At 43.7% G+C, this 22,112-nt stretch overlaps 1 protein-coding gene across 2 annotated transcripts in view; it reads right to left on the reverse strand.

The window, feature by feature from the left end:
• Positions 1-22,112, reverse strand: part of LOC144768570 (structure-specific endonuclease subunit slx1-like) — a 497,482-nt gene that overhangs the window by 279,959 nt on the left and 195,411 nt on the right. For both annotated transcript variants that reach the window (XM_078652340.1, XM_078652341.1), the window contains 2 exons: positions 14,801-14,852; positions 8,814-9,206 (listed from right to left, as the gene is read on the reverse strand). In XM_078652340.1, the coding sequence (XP_078508466.1) occupies positions 8,814-9,206; positions 14,801-14,852 (445 nt within the window). The remainder of the gene's footprint in view (positions 1-8,813; positions 9,207-14,800; positions 14,853-22,112) is intronic.

The following is a 22,112-nucleotide window of genomic DNA, read 5'->3' on the forward strand; positions in this document are numbered from 1 at the left end:
GCAGGATTGATTACATTAGGTAAAAATTAATGCAAATTATGCAGCACATACCATGGCAGTATTATTTTGCTACTTTGTCATTTTAACATACTCTATTATATATGCAATGGGTTCTTCTCATTACTACCAGTTTAACTTCTAAACAAAACAATCGTTACCAGAATGAGGATGACTTAAACTCTGCTAATGATCTGACGTTTTGCAGCATCATATGTTGTGGTTGTTTTGGTAATTGTTGATATATTGGAGCTCAAAATGGACTAGTGTAGCATTTATATATTGCTTACTACCCATATGTGGAGCACTGAAGCGCTTACCCATAGACGTAGCACACTACACTGTGCAGGTTATGCGGCTGGAGGTGTGTGGTCTTTACACTGACATATATGTGAGAAGTGTTTTCATGTCGTGCATGAGTGACCAGAGACATTTTGTAATCTTGTTTTGTGATGCTGCCATTAGTGGTGTGATGGAGTAGGGGGCACGGGAGTCAGATGTGCAGTCTATGATTTGTAGTGTTCTGGCAGCTGTGATTGGTCTCTGCATGTCCCATTATTATGAATATAATTTCCTTATTCTTGGTGCAAATTCATATGCATAAGTATAGCATAAGGTCGCCCACCGTGATATATGGATGTGGCAGGAAGCTGTGGCATAAAAAGGGAGGTGATGGAAAGATATGCCAGGATGGACTAGGTTGCAGAAATCCCTTGTATGATTGTCATTCGAGGTTCTCAACCATAAGGTGTCACCTAATGGTTAAAATATATGTAGTTACGACTGGCATGTGATTATATTAACAGTCCTTTGGTGACCAGCCATGTGTAGCGGATCTTTTTAGACTTTACGTACTTGTCCAATTTGTACTGACTGGTTAGTTCTAGTGAGAGAGTGGTACAACGTTCTGTGGTGCTAATCTTGAATGTATTGGATTGTAAATAACAACAGCTGTAAATATAGTGCACCTTTTCTTTGGCACGCTCTGTGAATTGTGTGGCAAGTGCGGTAAATGCATAACAATGCCAGAAAACTGCATAATGCAGGTGTAAGTGATTATAGCTATATAGGCCTTTAGGAGTTTCAATGCCGCCAATATTGAAAGTCATTAAGACTGAAACATGGTTTTAGTTTCCAAGCATTTACTTGTTAAGAGTTTTGACTAGAGTCCTGCGGAACCTGACATTTGACTGAAAAAAAAGCAAACCTATATTTTATTCTAATAGGCTGTGTTACTAGTTACAATGAGTTCATCATACCCCGCAAACATACCACAACCAACAAAACAAAAAAATAAATATCCTCTTCTTTGAGATTTCTTTAAGAATTGTTGAAAAACAAAACCACTGTTCCTCAGAGGAAACCACACAATTACCTATCATTTCATACCCAGTGATTGGGAATGCCCGTGCCCAAAGCTCTGATGAAAAGCCCATGGTTGGCACTGTTAAATGTCAGCGTGCCGAATACAAGGCTGTGTGGTCTGGAATCCACCTCATCCGCTTTAATCTAGTACCAGACGCTCTCTCCTCTTTATCTCACTACTGCTGGTCCCTGCTTTCTCTCTTTGTGATTTTTTTTCCATCTTTCTCTTCCTCTTTGTTCATTGTGCGTTTTCCCTCGTTTGTTTGTCTGATGAGGGAAAATAAGTGCCGGTCCCCCAAAAAGAGTGCTGGTCGTCCTCATCGGCAATCACCGGGTCACATTAAGCACTGTCAGAAAGAGAAGGCTCTGTCACATTTAGCTTAGCATTCTGGCAATGTGATGGAAAATAAACAACTACATGTGGAAGTGCACATACCTACACCTTTACACCAGGGACGGAGCACAGGCATACATTTTAAAGAGATTTCCCAACAGTTTTCTTTGCATTTATTCACCTTTCTACAGCAAGGACACAGCAATGCCCTTAGTCTCCGGGTATATTTAAGCATCAATTTTGTAGGTAACATGACGAGTTTGCAAAAAAGACACCTACAAAAGTAAGATAAAGTAATAGAGTTGTGAGCAAACCCAATAGGCCATGCCTTATGGCTGCCAATGCTGTACAGCATCTGCAAAAAAATGGACAATGACATTGCCATAGACTTGTGTTATCATGCATGTATCATGATGCGATATATCATGATGCGATGGTGGCCAATCGCAATGACGTATACAAGCGCATTTGCGTTTATATGGCATGATATGGCTACCTTTTTTCCTTCACATGCTGTTTCAAGTAGGCAAACACCAATCTGGGAGCAGTTAAATACAAAAATCATGGTATCTGGTAACAAAATGCAGCTCCAGGCCATCCAAATGAAAAGAAAACAAAAATAATTTTTTAAAAGAAGGCAAAAACTGTGACAAAACTTGTGGGGCATGTCAACGTGTGGTGGTGGGGAAGCCTTTAAGACATCTGAACCCCCATGACTTTACCACGCAGGCTTTACAACGCATGCATCTTTAACAAGCATGCCTTTACCACACAGACTTTTACAACAAACATGCAATTATCACGCATGTAGGAAAGTAGTATCTGCTTTGTATGGTTACCCCCACTTTTTGCTGATGTCACACTGTTTTTTTGGCCTAGTCTGACTGGGAACCTGCTATCCAGGACCCCAGTCAATCTGCTTTCTCCTTTAAATTGATATGCATGTACATTAGGTACACTCCAGATTGGATTCTGGTGTACCCTTATCACTCCCTAGTATATGGTACACCATGTACCCAGGGCATAGATACCCCAGAGACCTCCCATGAGCTGAAGCATGTATTGTGCCACCCCTGAGAGGCCATCCAAACTGACACGACTAGCCTACTACAGCAGACTGTGTAAGCTGGTGTTTGCCCCACTTACTTAAGATATAAGTTCACTATATCTATCTAAATCACTACACTTAAATACCTACCAGTCACCCCTATGGCAGACCTTAAAAATCCTGACGTCAGGATGTTGGGTTTTATGGGAGAGGGAGCCCCTGCATGAGCAGAGCCCCTCTGCCGCCTTCGGAGACCATTCTCCGGCGTTGTCTGTGACACAGCCAGACATATATGTTTAAGTGCATTATAACCTCGCGGTAAATGCTAACTTTAAAACGGCTGCTTAGAAACATGTCGTGTTTGGTGTCAAACACCTTGGAATCATACCTCCATGCCAGTAACTGGTGTGGGAGGTATGATTCCACCCTTCTGAAGGGATATATGTGGGTCACCGGTATACCCGGTACCATCTTTCCTGACCTGGGCAGTACAAAATGGATGCTGCCCGACACAGACATGATTCTGCTTTCCTGCTGCTGAGCCAAGCTCGCACAGAGGAAGGCATGACAATAGGCTTCCTGTCACATGGAGGTCTAACCACCTCCCAGACAGGTTTTAGTGTATTGGGGCTGGGTGGGAACGCTTTTAGAGTGCAAGAAAGGCTGCACTGGGGGCACATTTGGTGTCCCTGTGCATAGTCCAGCTCAAACCAGTTCCAGGAGCCATTTGCTCCTGCTCTGGCAGGAGTGTAGCAGCTTCGGAGTGTAGCAGCTGGATGGCAGAAAGGGAAGAGAAAGTGGCTTGCGTGACGAGCGAGGTCGAGAAATAAATGTTCAATGTTGTCTTTGAATGAATGATGTGTTTTGATAAAGAGGGACAGGTGCTTTAACCCGAGGGTCCTGACGCTAGTTGCAATAAAGATAAACAGGAAGCTAAACCATCTCGGGGAGACTGGTGCCTCAAAAGGGAAGAAGGGATATGAAGGAGACCGAGGTGAGTCTTTAAAGTGCCTTAAAAAATGGATCGACTCTAAGGGGATACTCCAAAGGTGTTACAGAAGAGAATTTCATAACTTAGAAGCCAGAAAACTAAAAGAGTGGCCACCAGCTCTTGATTTCGGTATCCTTGGAGCGCACAGCAGATTTTGATGAGTTGAACGTAGATTTATATGGGGTCGGTACCTTTAAATCTTATCTTGGATGTAGGCTGGGCCTGTCTGTTGCATCCCCCTGAATGTAAAATCAATGGCTTTTAATGTAATTCTTTGGTTTATTGGTAACCAATGAACAGTTCTCAGGCCCCTTCGGACAGAGTAACGTTGTGGAATGTTCAGCCCCAGATGAGCAACATCACAAAATAAAATGATAGACGGAGTGTTAAAACTTTTCAAACGCTCACCCCCAGTCACAGATCTGGGTTTAATCCATTGTTATTTTGCTTGCCACGTCACCCCAGTTTGGACCCAGACATTTGCAAATCAGTCTTGACCCTTTCAGGGTATCAACCCTCATCAGCCAGTGTAGCTTGAATAGTGTGGTGCAGCAAGCAAGTACCCATGTCTGGGCCACATAGCAACAACACAAAATAAAATGGGCAGCAGCATTCTGAAACTGCTGTAGTCTATTGATCAGTTCTTGAGGAGACCCAAGAAGGAGAACATCTGCTTAGTCTAACCTTGATGTGATTAAGGCAGGAATAATGACCTGCCCTTTGTTATCTGGCAGAAATGTAAGCGTCTTTCGCAGTGATTTCAATAGAGCAAATTAGTTCAGGCAAATGCGGCTCTTGTGCTTTCAATCGGCTTCTGCCAAAAGGCAGCCATGAAAGATGGCTGTGGACACATTTTCTAGATGATGAAGGCATACATTAACTGAGGGTCATAAGCATTTAACACAACATTGAAGCCCTAAGATTATACAATAGAGGCAAGAGGGGTCATATATATGTTAAATAGGGTGGGGTTAAGAGCCAAACCATGTGGCACACCACAATGCTCTTCTTTAAATTCTGATATGTAGGGGTATAGTTATACTGCTTGCTTTCTGCCAGCGAGGAAATATTTTATCCAACACCACATGGTCCGTACTTTACCACCTCCTTCCAGACGCAGCAAAAGGATGTCATGAGACACCGTATGAAAGCGAGAGATAAGTCAAGCAGTGCTAATATGGACTTTAGAGCCGGGTCTGGTGGCTTAGTGGACTAATACCTCCACTGTAGGGGACTGTGTTCGACCTCTTGATCACAGGCTCAAATCCCTACAGGTCAACTCAGCCTTTCATCCTTCTGAGGTCGATAAAATGAGTACCATTGAGTAGGGTAACAATAAACATTTGTTATTCAGTGTCAAAATACCCTTGGGTGAATGTGTGCTTTACAAATACACATTATGTTATGTTAAGATCAAGCTGGAATTTGATGAAATCAGTCACTTCTAGCTGGGCTGATTCCGTGCTAATGTCTGCACAGCAGCTGGGCTGTTAGGGGTGTAAAAATTATTTCCATCAATAAATTTGGTGTTTTGATGATTGACCAAAGATTTAAACAACTTCCCTAGCACAGGGAGTAAAGGTATGAGTGGTTGTATGAAACGACCATGCATGCATTAACCACGTATGCCAAAGCAGCGACCGCCAGCCCTGAAAACTTCCCCTTACCCACCGCCCGCACCCTAAAACCAGCCACCAGCCCTAAAACCTAGCCCCCAAAACCTGGCCTCCAACTCCACTTACCAAGCCGCGTCCCTGTCTTTCCTCTCCCAATCCTTCCTGTTCCTCTCCCTGCTAATCCGCTTTACATCTAGACCACTGACTGCCCTAACCACACATATGCAAGGTTAATGTGAGTGGTTAAGTCATATGTGTGGTTCAGGCAGGTGCTGTAATACTTGCATGGAAACGGCACGTGTGGCTTCGCTCATGTTATAAATGCTGTTTCCCATATGGGTCTATAGTTAGCCGAGTTCAGTGGGTCCAAGTTAGTTTTTTTTTCAAGTGGAAGCATTAGTGCCTTTGTCCAGCTTGTGGGCACTGATCCAGATTCTAAGGAACGATTAAATCAGGAATGAATCTGTTGATTTAAGGAATTGATTGCATGCTTAATCACAAGCAGTGGGCATATATTATCTAGCAGGGAGACAGATTTGGCTTCTGGCTGATCATTTCAATATCCTTTAGAGAAACCTTTTTCAAAGGAGCTGGCTGAGAGACATTGCCCTAAGATATTAGTGAAGACCTAGGAAAGCGGGACTAGATATTAGCAACTTTATAATGAGAACAAATTGACACATTTTCCGCAAACTCCTGAGAAGAAGAAATAAATTGCTTTCCTGAATTCGGATTCAAAAAGGAATCTTCAATTTTAAATATAAGTCTGTGGTGTATTTCAGCTTCCTCAATTTGTTTTGAAAACATGCAAGCCTTAGAACTTCTTATGTTTTTCCTGAATTGTTTAAAAGCAGCTTTGTTCATCCTAGGTTCATCCTCAGCTACAAATTTACAATGCCACTTCCGCTCTAGCTTTTTTGCATTCTACTTGTCAGATAGCCATGGAGACGAAATAGAATACATTTTACTGCTGTTCTTCTTCAGGGGACTATTGTATCGAAATTCATCTAGAGATTTAAATAGAGTGATGTGACAGCAGTATCGATGTCTCTTGACTGATCAACCTTAACTTGAGAACAGACCATATTCAAGGCTGCGTCAGAGATGGAATTCCAAGAGCGATACAAAACCGCCTTATTTGCTTTGAGAACCTGATAGGGAGAACATTCTAAGTGAAAGGGACTAGATAATGGCCAGACAAAGCTAAAGGTCCAGGATTTCCTACTTCTAAAGTGGGAAAATTAGAGAAGATAACATCTAAAGTGTGGCCACCGTTATCTGTGGGGTCTACAGCCTTTTGGACTAATCACAACACAACTTCAGTCAGCTGTTCAGCAGCTTAACAGGAGGGGTTACCAACATGTAAATTACAGTCACATAATATCATAAAATGAGAGTATTGTAAAAAAAAAAAGGGGGGGCATAATGGCATTAGATAAAGCCTTGCTGAATTGAGGGTCAGACGTAGGGAAGCGATATAAGAGGATTCCAGCGAGCAATTATAAGAGATCTTAGTGGTAAAAAGGGCTCAGCCTTGCCCAGTAAGTGTAACTGCTGACTAGAGCAGAGAAACTTTGAACGATAAACAACTGCCGCACCGCCACCTGCTGTACCACCTCTGATTAAATGTGAAATCAAATAGCCATTGGCAATGGCAGATTTGAGATCAGGTCCTGAACTGTGTTTCAACCAAGTTTCTGTAAGGAAAATAAGATCCTAGGTATTATCTTGTAGGATCTCAATATTTCTATTTTGTGTTTGGGGAGTGATCAGACATTGATTAACCATGCTTTTATAAGTCCAGCTGTGTTGCCAGAGTGAGGTAGGTTCAAGCGAGCAGTGTAAGTGGGTCTTGTGCCTAGGAGTAATTTAAAAACACGATTAGGGCATATAAACAGGCAGTTACTCTCTAAGTCACATGGGAGAGGATAGTTACATTTAGTTGGTTGGGCATGCAGGAGAGGTTCTTTACTATAACACACTCTTTTTACTAGGTCCAGCAAGAGATGGACAGCGTGGCTGGAGTAGGTTGCGTTATGGGTGCAGACATGCGCAGACGGGCTTGCCGTTGGCGTGCGCAGATAGGCCGGCCATTAGCATGCCCACTGTGTGCTTCAAAAGGAAAGGTTAGAGTGAATGTTCCGCGGCCTGGCTCCTGCAACTAGAGCGAGGTGCAGTATTATAGCATCCAAGAAAGCTGCGCTATGAATCCGCCATTGGAGCCCAACAAAGTTCAGATTCAATACACTAAGTGAAAGAGCAAGCACATTTACAAATCCCCCTCAAAGTAGACTAGGTAATGAAAAATAATATCCCAAGAGAAAGCTATTAAAAAGAATCAATCAAGTTGTCCTTCTTACTAGCAACCTTATTAAAGTAAAACAAGCTGGCGGCCCTCCAATCCAGCACACCACCTAGGTCAATCAGTAAATGTTCACTATGTAACCCTGTTAGAGCAATGTAAAGTTAGGCATTCTTGGTGCAGTTTTGGAAGTTGACTGTAGACTGAGCAACAAGAGTGATTTACGGGGAAGATCAATATTAAAGCGGTATGTGGGGAGGACTATGGCCAAAACAGGTGATGGGGAAAGAGCAACAACGTTTTCATTGTGATATTAGGAAACCTATCACAGAAAAAGTCCTGAGATCCTGATAAAAAACAATTATGGAAACCTTTTCCACTGTCTGAATGTTGGTAAAAAGAGAACAACCAGACCTTTTGGTGTGGGTACGTCTGTGTGAGAAACAAAGAGAGAGCACAGGAAAAAGCATTCATAGAGTGGTAGCTCCACTACTAAAGCGATGGAGCATCGCCCCACAGGAAAAATAAAATGATAACTCCACAATATTATCATTTTTTTTTCAGAAGGCTCTGAAGGTGCGATGCCGGGCTGCCCACAGAGCCGGGGGAGGACTGGTGAGCACTTTCTAAGTGCGCATGGCAGTTTGGCATGCTGACTTGGGCCGGCCAAAACAGTCATGCGCAGTTAGCATGTTCTCCGCCAGGCTGTAATGCACAGCCTGGGTGGAGAATTGGCTAGGAGAGTCTGCTTCCTGCTGGACCGAAGAAGATGGACGAGAAGAGGCGGCCGGAAGCCTAGGTAAGTGAATTTTTACCTTTTTCTTAAACCCCCCCCCGCCTCTCTCCCAACCCCACCTCTACTGCCCCATAGCATCAGCCTAAATGCCATTGGTGGTTCATCGGCCTAAACGCCATCCTTTTTAAGGCTAGGATGATGTGGAAATTAGAAGCAGTAATGGTGGGAAGAGATGAGTGGTTGGGGTAATTGGAGCTAGATAGGAGATGGCAAGGACTCAGGCAAAATTATACACAACCATTAGCAGTCAGAAAGGAGGCGCTAATAGAGGTGAGAGCTTGGCAGACAGTACAGGTAGACATGTGATGTAAAAGACAGACCAATAATAGACAGACAGCCAGTGCTTTTAAGAACAAAGTTTTACCTGGATTCTCTGGCAGCAGACTCTGCACCTCTGCTTTGTGCTGTCCCTCTGAGAGCTCAGCAAGGGTTCCATATCCCCAGCTGCCGACTGAGGTTCTGATCCCTGCTCTGGAGCTCCTCGCTCTTTGCGCTGGGAACCCTTGGCTCGGGCCTTGGCTCGTACCTGTCCAAAGGATACAGGCATGTGCAATGGAGGCTCTAGTGCAGGGTGGAAGTCATGGCGGTACTCCTGTTTCAGCCAACGCACTGTTAAGGGCAGGCGGCACCAGGGGGCGACACGCAGCATGTGGGACATCACCCGCAGGTGGAATTCGAAGCTAGATTCTTTCTTGGACTTGTGGCTGACATGTGTGAGTCGGCGTGAGGCATGTGGGTGCTGCCAGGCCCACTCAAACTGCAATGAAAAGGTAAAGATTAATATTAGGGACACTTCAAAAACATCAATTTACTTCCTGCATGGGCGAGACCAAAAAAGGAGACGCCTGAGAAACTGAAGAAGACATAGGAAACTCATATATTACAAACACACAAGCATCAACAATGTTTCAAACCCAACTCAGAGCAGGTTGAGAATACACTAGGGAGGACATAGTGGGGGAATATGGGAAACTACCAATCTTAACATAACAGAAGCAGTACTTAATACTTATTATGTGGCGGTGTTTGCATGTGGTGGGCACCAACTCTTATTTTTAGGGAGCAGGACCTATTTTTTATTATGAGACTTTGACCTAGAACAAGAGAGAGGAAGGCAGAACAGGGAAAAAGAGGGAGGATAACAAAGATAGGGAGAGAGGACAATGGAAGCAAATATAAATATAAATAGATCCTGCAAAGGTGAAAGACAGGAAGTGTAGGGTAAATAAAGGGGAGAGATATTTGGATCTAGGCAATCATGGATTCAGCAACCTTGGATTTAGGCACATGAGGATATATGTCTAATTAAACAATGGCAATAAATGACCATTTTAGCTTATCACAAGCAGAGGAGTGATAAAAGGAGAAACACTAGGAAAGAGGGGACAATAATATTGGCAGAAAGAGAATTCACAACCACAAAGAAATAATTACTTTCGGTAACACTCTTTCTAGTGGATACTCTAACTGCAGATTCCTCATCTTTTTAATAATCCCCAGGCATCAGACTGGATCCAGAAATCTTCACTAGTACCCCTGCTCACTGGTAGGTGGAGTTGTGCAGCTCCGTGCCAACACCGTCCCGCTCAGGAACTGATATGAGGAGGCGCATATAGGCGTCACCCGTGCATGCTACCATTGTTTCTTTCTAGGCTGTATGTGATCCCAGGCACAGAACCATTAGCACAATGGTTGTGAGTAATGTGCAGAGCTCTAGACCGAGGGCCATTTTAGATGGAGAAAAGGATCCCAGTTCACAGAACAGGGATGATCGATGATGAATCTGCAGGTAGATATAGTATCCACCAGAAAGACCGTTATCAAGCGTAAGTAACTTGTTCTTCTGTTGGATACTTCTACCTGCAGATTCCTCACCTTTTGAATAGATTCCAAAGCAGTATTCGGTGGTCGTTCAGTGAACGAGCTAAGACCAAAAGGTCCTGCAAGACAACTGAGCAAAGTGCCCTTCTCAATGGACCTGGCTGTCCAGGCAGTAGTGCTTGCTGAATGTATAAAAGGATGTCCAAGTAGCAGACAGGCAAATATCCAGACCAGGCACTCCTCGAGTCAATGCCATGGTAGCAGCTTGGCTCAGATGGAATGACCCTGTAAGCTTTCCGAGGGATGGTTCTTGGCCAATGTGTAGTAGATTATGGCACAGACCATGATCCAGCAAGAGATAGTTCTCTCCTGCACTGCCGTGCCTTTTTAGGTCGAGCATGGGCAACGAATGCGCTGTCCTGAGATGCAGGCTGTATTCAGATAGACTTGAAGCTCCGCCCATATTTTCATAGGCTTGTGTCATTGTCCAGTGTAAACTGTGGCTGTTCATTGGTCAATAGGCTAAGTAGTCCCTCCTTACTACTGCCTTTAGTCATTTCGTAACGTCCCATGGCGACACCCCCGTCTCATGTGTTTTTACTCAGTAGGCTTTAATTACAGCCTCCAAGTACTATTTTCTCTAACAGCTCTCTCCTAGTGCTTTAAAAAAAATATTTATAGCATGGGTACCCATAGCATTTGCAAGTGTTTAAGCTATCGGCATTGTAAATGACAAAACCTTTTATTAAACCGTTTTAAAAGCAACACATTAATAAAAGGCATTTTCATTTACAATGCCAATAGCTCAAATTCTCGTAAAAGTGAGACCTATTGCATTGCAAATGCTTGTTTTTACTCCCCTGAACCCAACAAAGAGCTGAAAATCCATCTGACGGGCTTTGGTATGATCGTTGTAAAAACTAAGGGCTCTTTTAAGTGCTAACTGATGGAATTTTTGCTCCTCCTTAGATGGATGAGGCACAGCAAAGAATGCCGGGAGGGTGATGCTTTGCCTGACATGGAAAGGAGTCACCACTTTCGAAAGAAAGAAGGCTTCAGTCTTAAAGACTAGGGCCTGATAATGAGTTTGGTGGTGTGGGAGCAGGGCGGCACACCACAGCCCCACTCCTACACTTCCAAACTCCATCACTGCCCACCGCCAAATTACAAGTTGTAATCCGGGCAGGGAGGTCCTGCGGCGATGGCCCACGGCGCTGTCTTTCAAAGGTTCATAAAAAGGCCTAAGAAAGGAATCTCCATGGGACCGCCACAGCATGTCCAGTACAGCATGGACTGTAAAGTCCAGGCCGTGCAGGAACTAGGGGTGCAGAAAAACACCATGTCCCCCCTGATTGCATCCCTGTGGACCGAGGCACCATGGGGCCCTGTAGGGCCCCCTTAGATTCCTCACTGCCACCCTTTTCATTGCTAGCTCACCACTATGAAAAGGAGGGCAGTGAGGAAACTCATAATATGCTTGGCAGTGCAGCAGCTGCACCACCAGCATATTGTGGTCTCAGACGGCTACAAGACCACCAGGAATTGCGGATCACTTGCGGTATCAGCGGTCCTATGGCAGTCCGTCTGCCAAAATCATAATACAGCTATTGGACTGCCAATGCGATGGTTGCCCCATTGCCAAAGGGGGGTTGGCGGTCCAATAGACCAACAAACTCATAATCAGCCCCAAGTTGTCTGGAAAGAAAGTTGTGTATGGCGGAATGACAGAGCGGGCTTGGAGCCTGCGCACACACAATGTTATGGCAATTAAGAAAACTGCCAATCTTCAGCAGCCATTCGTCTAGGTCAGGAAAGACTGGAACTCCTGACCTCCCAAGATGCGCTGCAACCTCCGCCATCACTTTTGTGAACACTTGAAGGTCACTGGTGAGGCCAAAGGGGAGCACAGCAAACCAAAAATTATCCTGCCCCACAGTGAACCGCAGCTAGGGCTCGGGATGTGGAAATAAGTGTCCTGCAGGTCCAAAATTATCATCCAATCTCCAGGGTCGGGGCAGACTAGACCTGGGCTAGAGTAAGCATCTTGAATTTGTCCTTCCGCAGGAAGGCGTTGAGAGGGAGAAGATCTAAAATAGGACAAAGGCCTCCGTCCTACTTCGGCACAAGGAAGTAGCAAACACCTATTTCCTACTTCCGGGGTCAGAACCTTCTCTATGGCTACTTTAGATAAAAGGGCCTACACTTCTTGCTGCAAAAGGGACAGATGGCCCTCTGTCAGCCACTGAGAGGGTGGTGGGAAGTAAGGTGGGATGAAAAGAAAGGGAACAGTGTAACCCTGCTGGCAAGATCCACTTGTCCCAAGTGATGGTGCCTGGAAGGGCACACTGGAGGTTTTGTGGCTGTGGCAGTAGGGGTAACAGAGGATCAGGCTGCTCACTGCCCCTGTTGTCCATGTTGTCTGTGGGTACCGCTGCCTCAGTAACCAAAAGGTTGTAGAGTCTGCTGTGCTGTCAGTACTGAAAGCCCCTACCATAGCCAATGAGGTGGCAAAACTGCTTCTGAAACTGAGGTATTCGAGCAGAAAGTCCAAAGGAGCGCGCTGTGGCTCTGCTATCTTCAAAGATACAGAGAGCTGAGTCTGCCTTTTCACCAAAGAGGCCAGAGCCATCAAAGAGCATGGGTAGATTGGACATCCCTGGAGAAGTCCGTAGACCTAATGCAGGCGTGTTTCCTAAAAGTCACGCTTGTGCTAATTGCCCGACTAAGGCAATTTGTGTGTCCAACCCACCGTAAATTGTGAATTTTACTGTATCGTGGTCATACTGAATGGCTAGTGTAATTTTGGACAGCAAGTCTTCCGGTACAGCAGATAGTATTTAAGCAACAAAACCCTAAAGGGCATGAGTACAGCAGCCCAATTGGCAGCTGGCATAGACGGACCATATTGCAAGAGAACTTAAGTTTGCCAAAGGTTTTGAGGCACTTTGAACTCTCTATCAGGTGGGCTGGCAGGGAAGGCATAGGGGTTGATCCTGATTATGGATATGTGCATCACCAACCTTTCTGGAATGGGATGTTGCATTAGGAAAGCTGGGTCAGCTGGGGCTGGACTGGTGCTGCTTTCTATTAGCTTATTTACTGGCACTCATGAATGTGGTTTTGAGCACCTCACTAAAAAGGCAGCAGGGGCTCAGTAGTAGTCTGTTTGGGTAGGAGAACTTTGGTGAGAACATTAGTTTTTCACCTCTATAGTGGCCAGTTGAGGTAAGAACCTCAGCTGCCCTTCAGATCACCACTGTAAAGAAGGCACTTTCTTCAGTATCCGACCCAGTTGGAGAGACTAGAGCGATGTCTGAAGAAGTATTCTGTCCACTGACATCTTATAGCTCATCATACCAGTTATACTCAGCATATGGTTGAGCAAATTCATCCTGTTCATCATAAAGGTCATTATCGAAGTCTGTGTCAAAAGGATTGTGGATGATCTGGGCCCTTCCTTGACGCAAGAGCAGAGTATCAAAATCTGATTGGTTGCCAGATGGCTGCGGACCCTGTGTGATTAGGGTGCAGCCTTGGTTGAAGTTAATGCGGAGTCAGCTTGTATTCACAGAGGACGATTGGTTGCGCTTTATCGTCGTCGATGCTCCAGGGTCTGGCGACGGTTGAGGCCCGCAATGGGACCAGAGGCTCCAACTGGCACTGAGGGCACACCGAGTTGGAGGTCTTAATCGTTCCTTGGGACTCCAAGCTGTGTCCGGGGGAGCTGGCAGAGAGCCAAAAGAGTTAGCATAGCTTCATGGATTTTGTGGATTTGCGGTGGTGTCACCAAGGGACCCAGAAGGAAACTTGCATAGCCACAGGATGAAAGTTGGAATCGGCTGCAAAGAAAATGAGGTTTGGGGGCAAGACCAAGCGGTGCATTTATGCCCTCGCACCTAAGAAGGCCAAGCCCCACTTGGACGTCTTATGGTGCTTTTTAACTTACCCGATGACTTTGCCCATGATTAAAATTTGACGCAAGTAACAACTTCGGTAGCAGCAATGGGATGTTCCCTTTAACCTTGACCGTGTGGAGTCTTACAGTGCTTGGTGATAGGCAGCTTTGCCTCATGGTCCACGATGCTCCTGGGATTTATTAATGCACAGTTGCTGTAGGTCTTGGAGTTGTAATCCGACCTAAAGCACCCAAGGCAAATCTGGTGGGGATCTGCCACAGCCATTTACTTGTAACAGTGTCTACAAGGTTGGAACCCTGTGGTTTTAGGTAGTGACATTTTCCCTTGCACACTGGTATTTAAAGTTACATTTTGAGAAAGTAGCCTTGTGAAGAGGTGAGGGCAACTCCGGATCCGCATCTGCTGATGCGGAAAGGAAAGAACTGACATCGACACGCATGGATGGAGCTTATGAGCGGGTTTGCATGATTTTCCAGATCCAGTCTGATGTCTAGGTAATATTCAAACGTGAGGAATCTGTGGTTAGAAGTATCCATTCAAATAATAATTCATCTTATGTAGAAGCTACATTCAAGGAAGCGAAGAATACAGACATCAAAAACAGCCTCCTCACCCGTAGGGCAGCGATGTCAGAGGGAAATCCATGGACGATGAGAACCATGTCCCTAAAAGGAGAGAAGAGGGAGTGAGAACTGTGGACTGAGAAATAGTGGCTCAAATCCATTGAAAGGGAAGAATAAAATTGATACACTCTCAAGTATTCTCCAGAACACCATTGGGGGAGGAACTAAGGGTATGCTGTACAATGGGAAGAATACACAAAATACACACTTCTTAAACAGCCCAGTAGAGGAGGAGAAGAGGCAAGGTTGGAAGGACATGAGCCCCTTACCGTACAGGAAATCCAAAAAATACGCCACTGAACTACACCCCAAAACAGAAATAACTGGTGCAAGCAATGAGGAAATCAGGGTAGAAACCACAAAATACAGCAGTTGCTGAATATTTAAAAAAAAATAAAGAAACAAAAAACTAGTTAGTCATTTTTAGGTCTGGCCTAGAGATACCGTTAACTGTCTTGCAATCTTCATGGTTTCCAAAAAAGGAATAGTGAAAACACACACATATATACATTCATAACATACAAGGCCTTTCCGTCAACCGTTTTCATTCACTGGTCTGTTAAAGGGCCAATCACATTTACTTTCACCATCCACAGCATACAGCATTGGGCATTTTAGCCACTGGGACTCTGCACTGTGAGTGGAAGCAACTTTCTTGAGCACATCCTTCTAAGAAGTAGTCCATTTAAGTGGCAGGGCTGGTTTATCAATGTCTGCTGTCATATCAATTTATTATATAATTTTGCAATGAGTTGTTTTATGCCTTTTTTGCAAACACATGCATGCCACATTTAAAGGGCAGCATTTTTATTGGTTATTACTTTTAAATTGTAAAGTTTTACAGATTTTATTACAAAAAAATAAATGCAGGGTTGCGAAGTCCAGATCTCTTGGCTTTGCCAATGCTTATTGGAGTTTGGTTGTAGTGGCCACTAGGGGTAAGTAATTGATTTTTTGTATATGACTGGGGCACAGAATCACACCAACATACTCTTGTTCTGCTGCATTGTTTTGTTGCATCGCCTTTTCAGTAGCTGTGTGTGGATATCTTATCTGAAAGAAACTATTCGATTCTTTACCTTAGAATTTCCCCCAGGCGTCAGACTGGATCCAGAGAATTTTTCTTCATTAATACCCTTGCGAGTCGGTAGGTGGTATCAGTCGACTAGGTGTCCGTCGCCGGGATGACGTTGCGGTGCTACTTCTAATTACTTTATTCCAACTTGACTTTATGTGTTAGGTCATTTACATTTATTATTTGAATTTTTCAAATTTGCTTGAAATTGGACCATTTGTCCACTCTTTTTTCAAAATGTCCTCCCCGTAGGTTGTCCGGAACCACCACCTGCTATTTCTCTCATTGGGTACTGATTAGCCACCATGCCCCTTTCTCTCCTTTCTTCCTCTCTCTTCTTTGTCCACTTCACTCTCCATTTGCTCAAATCACCCAAAATTTTTAATGTACACAATCAAATCTTTTATATGCAGAATTCTTCCCATCGCATTAAAATTCCCAATGTCTTTTTCAGTAAAATCTAATCTGTAATGTTTTCCCAAATTTTTCTGTTTGCTCAGGTCACTCTCCAATTCTGCAGCTAATTCTTCTAGCTGTTCATATTTATTTTTCGTTTTCCATTGTACACTTTTGCAAATAAATAACAATTCATCATCTTGATAATGCTTTAAACTGTCAGGACCAATTGTGCCAATGATTAATTCCCCTAAATCTGCTTTAAGTCTCGCGACATCAAGCTTTGGTCTTGAATCTGTTTTCTCAACACTCTTTTCTGGAGATTCAGTATCTGACTCTGCACCCATTGGTGTTCTGCATAATGAATCTGGATTAAAAGTTAAATCAGGCATTCTTGTTTTCTCACGATGTATTTCAGTTAATTCTGAGTAAAATTTTTCATTTCAGCCACTTTCTGAATTTCTGCATTTAATGGAATAGTCAAACCTGGATGTCTAATTTCTCCCTGATCGAAAACAGGCTGAACAGGACCAATTGTTACTGGAACTGTTACTACTTACATGCCTTTAGTTAATTGCCAAATTAATTCTTCTTTTGATCGTAAATATTCTGAAGTACTTGGAGCTTCCTCATCTCTTCCAGCACCCATTAGACCTCTAAAAGGAATCTCATTTCTTGAAACTGGAGTTTCAGGAAAATTTCTACTTTCACCATATGCACTAGAATTTGTTCTCGTTTCTAATCTTTCAGGAGTTTCTGTATTATTCGGGTAAAATCTGGGTGATTCCTCATTAAGTGGAGGTGCTCTCGGGGTTGTTCCTGTAGAAACCATTGGGGTAGACCATGAACAAGCTCGTTTTAAAGGAGTCTGTTTCTTATTTGTAAGGTATATTTCTTCTAAAACTGGATCTCCCAAATCACTTTCTTCAATATTGTTTCTCTTTTGGGTGTTCTTTTGACCTGGTATTTCAGTAATCATTACTCTCACTGGGTATAAACCATCACACATGTCTGCCTGTCTCCATCGACGCATCCTATCCTCATGAGTTTCTCTTTTAAAATTTTATTTTGGGCTTCTTATTATACCACTGCTTTCCCGTTGAAGTTCAAACATCTCATCCTCCCATTCAACTAAAGCCTCAAATTGTGTTGGTCTAGCCATCATTTTTTCTCTCAAATTTTTCAAAATTCTCATATTAAATGAGCCCTCCTCTGGCCAAGCTAAAACACCATCATCAATGGTATAATCCATCCAATTGTCAAACCAAAGGCAAGTATGATAACCATATTCACCTTCCATATAGGCTGCAGGTGTTTTGTACTTATGAAGTAATTTTCCACCTCGCGTTTCAATTTTCTTATCGGGTGAAAATATATTTTTCAATTTCTGAAGCCATGTAAGCTTTTTCTCTTCCTTTTTGTAATAACTCATTTTTTAATCAAATCCGCTTAATTTAAAATGATCGTACATGTTTCCTGGTTGTTCCGCAAAAACCGTCCAATCCGTGCACGAAACACACCAATAAGCCAATCATGTTAAGCTACGTCACCACCTTGCTCAACCAATAGAATTGCTGCTTTCTGGAAAAGCCAATCAGCTTACAGCTCGTCAGAGTCACGTGAGCCAATCAGTGCACTAGCTGTGACGTATGTTAGCCAATCACAGCGCGGACCCTGTGACGTACACAGCCGCTGCAGCTTCTCGTCTCTCACTCCAGGAGCTTACCCCTCCTTCACAAAATCTTTTCACAGCGCCATTTTAAAAACACTTTTTCAAAGAATTTCAATTAATAACAACAGAAAAACAAACCATTTGTCTGTTTCACTAAAATAAAGTGATAGCTTTTACAATCATTCATGTATTCTTTTGCGTGGAATAGACAACGCTATTCTCACAGAATATACAATTGTTGATAAAGTAAACTTTTACTCTACCCTTCTAGCAAGTAATAACAAACTCGTTTCCCTCTGAATGCACATAAAGTAGCAATTCAAAGTTTAACTTGAACGGATTTACAAAATTATTTACGCACTTTCAAACAGAAAGTTTCCCTAACCACACATACATGAAATCCTGGCAGGACTTTAACCAACCATAGAAATCGACATTCGCCAGTAAGAATAGACGACACTTCCTTACCCTTCACACAAGCTCGGATAAAATTCTACTACTCTTTTCGCAGTGAGTTTTAAAACAGGCTCTAAGTCCCTATACTCGAAAGTTACAATTTCATAGACAATCCTCACTATACATTCTACCTAGCACACCTAAAATCCCTAAATTCGTGTTGTACGTCCACAACACTAGTGATATATGACAATACCACTATTTTGAAACAGAACAAATGCACTGTACAACTTCATTTGTCACACCACTCATATGCCGGCACAACTAGGATTTTTCACACTGCAGGAAAAAAAACCTTTCGATTACATGTAACAAGTGAACAAACTCAACATATGTTAAACATCGATCCTATGTAACTACCATGTAGCATGTCAGTTACCATAGCAACCGTAACTCTGCTACCAGAGAATTGATCCAGCGCCCCTATAGAAAATATGTCATAAGCAACACTACCCAACTCCACAATACTCACCATTAATCATAAAACACTCACAAGGCCCATAAACCAATGTGACAGATTTCGAGCAACTGAATCATGTGACATAATTAATAAAACCTATTCACAAATTATATACACATTTATATACAACGGCTAAATAATAATTTCACCATGGTTTTGTAAAACTTTGCATTTAATTAAGTCACTTAGGCAAATGGATCTGCTGATGGTAACGACTGTGAAATAACAAGGCCAGCTTGTCTTTTCAAAAATCTTATTTATTAACTATTTATTCAAGGAAAATGCATTTTATTAGAATCTTTTTATTAAAGCAGCTTTATTTGAGGATTAGCAAATAGAACCAACAGTTTCAAGCAAAATCAATTAGCACGATTTAAAGCAGCATAAACAGTTTTCCATCACCTAAGCCCTAACTTCCCTGTCTAAAACTCACTTCACCTAAAGAAATAAAAGTAAAAGTCATTTAGCCCTATTGATCCTTACGTTCTCCAAAGAGTCCGACAGCACGTCACGCCTAACAGGAATCGGGAGAAGATGAGCAGCAAGAGCCCCCTCCCTCCCATGGGGACAGTTTTTATACCTTTTCTAACTAACTAAAGTATCTTTATCGGACGTTTTTTCTGTCAATCCAAACTTTCTATTGGCTGAGCCATGTCAGTCCACTCTTAGGTCACGCACTCCTGACCAAGTCCGGGGCCTCATCATAGCCCTTATTGTTCTTAGATTCACCATCCTCTTTGCTTCCTCAAAACGATACTTTTAGATGCTGCCCCTGGGCGCTGACATCAGTTCTCTCTTTTTCCACGCCAGCCTAGCGCAGATTTGGAGAGACCCTGCCCCTTGGTCATTAATTGACAAAAAAAATTCGATTTTTGACTACATCTTTTTTGGAATGCTCGACTCCTCGTGCTCGAGGGATGACCCATCGTCAGAACAGATTCAAGCCTTGTGACTCCTGTCACAAGCTGATGCCTGTCCCGGATCCGCACCTCATGTGCCTCTGGTGCCTGGAGCGTGACAACGACCCGAAGTCGTGCTCTGACTGTCAGGCCATTGATCCGAATTCTTTGCGGGAGCGGTCCTGAAAGCTTTTGGAGGCCGGTAGTCGGCTTCGCGTCGCTCCTGGTCTCACTCAAGGGGAAGGTCTCAAGACTGGTCGCGGAACCATCACACCTCATCAAAGTCTTCGCACTCATCGGGTAAGTCAAAGCACAAGAAGAAAGTGAAGAAACACAGTTGCTCTTTGCCCTCTCCCCGTAGGTCGGCTGACACGACGCGTGAACCGGAGAGTTGTCGCTCTAAGGCTCTGTCTCCGGTGCCTGATTCAGGGATGACTCCGCGCCTCTTTCTGTTTCCGGGAGCGGGGGCGTCCCCTGCCCAGCTTCACACATTTTACCAAGCCCTCCACTCCATCTCAGCCCCCGACACCACTGGTGCGCCTTTGGGGCCCACGGAGCCGGTTGGGGGCATTCGAGGACATCGGCTTCGGCCCCAGTGCCGCAGGGTCCCCATGTATACAGGCCTGGATCCGGATCAATGCCGGTTGACTTACTCAACCTTTCCTGGCACCGATCCTGGTGACGATGTCTTCGGCGTCGGCCATGCCCCCGGCCGACTCTGTCCTCAACTCCGAAATGGACCTGCAGCTGGATCGACGTCAGATGGTACTTTTGTTCCCTTGTTCATTCCAGGTGTTCCCTATCGCCCCGAGGGTAGTGGTGAGGAGTGGGAGGGGTCACGGGACACTTCAGCAGACCAGCTGGAAGAGCCAGACTGGAGAAAGAAATTGGGTGACGCCAGTGGTCTGGATACCTCCCCAGACCTTGGCATGCTCTCTTTCCCTACCGTGGCTACTGAGGAGGGAGCGTCCTATGCAGTGGTGGTGCATAGGGCAGCCAAGGCCTTGGGCCTGGAGCTCCCTAAGGTGGCAGTCAGGATTAACCTCCTGACAGAAATGCTTCAATGTTGTTCGATGTTGTTCACAAATGATTTTCCTAGGTTAAGAGAAAAGCCAGTAGAATGGTACCGAAAGGTAGATAGGTTCATAAAAGTCTCAAAAGTTCTGTGGATTGATCTGGATGGATTCTTTGACATTGTTGTCCCGTCAGATCTTTGGACAGAATGTAAAATTGCTGTAAGTTGCCCAAAAGTAGAGCCTGCTCAAGATGCTTCAACAGGTGCTCCATCATCAGAAGTAATGGGACTGTATGATAAAGTGATTTATTGGTTGAAAAATAAAATTCCCCCAAAAGAAGTTGATTGGGTTAAAATTGACAGAACAAATCAGGAGCCAAAAGAATCGGTGCATTCGTTCTATGAAAGACTACTGTTGGTGTTTAAACAGTACAGTGGCTATGAAAAATTAAGTGAAAAGGACATGAGCCACTTTATATATAGATTTGTTTATGGCCTGAGACCTGAAATTGGTGATATGATCAGGAATGGTATTGTCGGATGGCAATCACTCTCAGTTGATGACATACTGAGAAAAGCAAAATACTGCAGTGATGAGATAGACGCGAAGCAGAAAAAGCTTAAGGAAAAGGCAATGTGGGCACAGGTGAAAGTAGCTGAACAGCAGATTGCAAATTTGGAGAACAGAAATGTAAATATTAATCAGAATAAGGGTCAAGGAAAATTTAAGGGCAATTTTAATAAACAAAAATGTAATGTTAATATTGAAGAGCTAAAACAAAAGCTGCCTTGTTTTAATTGCGGCGAAATTGGACACTGGAAGCGCAAGTGTAAAAATACGCCCAGAAATTTTAAAAATGCATCATTAAATCCACAGATGCAGAATGATGTAAATCTGCAGCAACAGCTACAGCGACAATTAAATGAGCTGAATCTTCAGCAACAGCTACAGCGACAGTTAGCGAATCAGCAGAGTCAGATTCCACAACATCATCTTCCAAACTGTGTGAATGGTCAGAGGTATAATTCGGAAACAGGATTCAGCGGAGGTGATCAGGTAATCAGATCGCAAAGAGTGAATGTGCCAAATGTTTCTCGACAATTTTTGATGACAAAAAATGGTGGAAGTGATTCTGAGGATTACTTATGACGGTGCCTGAGAGAGGGGGAAGAGTGTGTGCTTGGAGCCACTCTTGAGGTTGACAAGTCTGGTCCATTTGTAAATGTCAAAGTGAATGATGTAGAAATCACTTTTCTTGTGGACACTGGTGCTACCCGTTTTACTGTTAGATCAGTGGAAATAGAAAACCTGCCTCTCTCTGGTGAAAC

The sequence above is a fragment of the Lissotriton helveticus genome, chromosome 7 (genome assembly GCF_964261635.1).
Source record: "Lissotriton helveticus chromosome 7, aLisHel1.1, whole genome shotgun sequence".
In the NCBI taxonomy this organism is placed as follows: domain Eukaryota; kingdom Metazoa; phylum Chordata; class Amphibia; order Caudata; family Salamandridae; genus Lissotriton; species Lissotriton helveticus.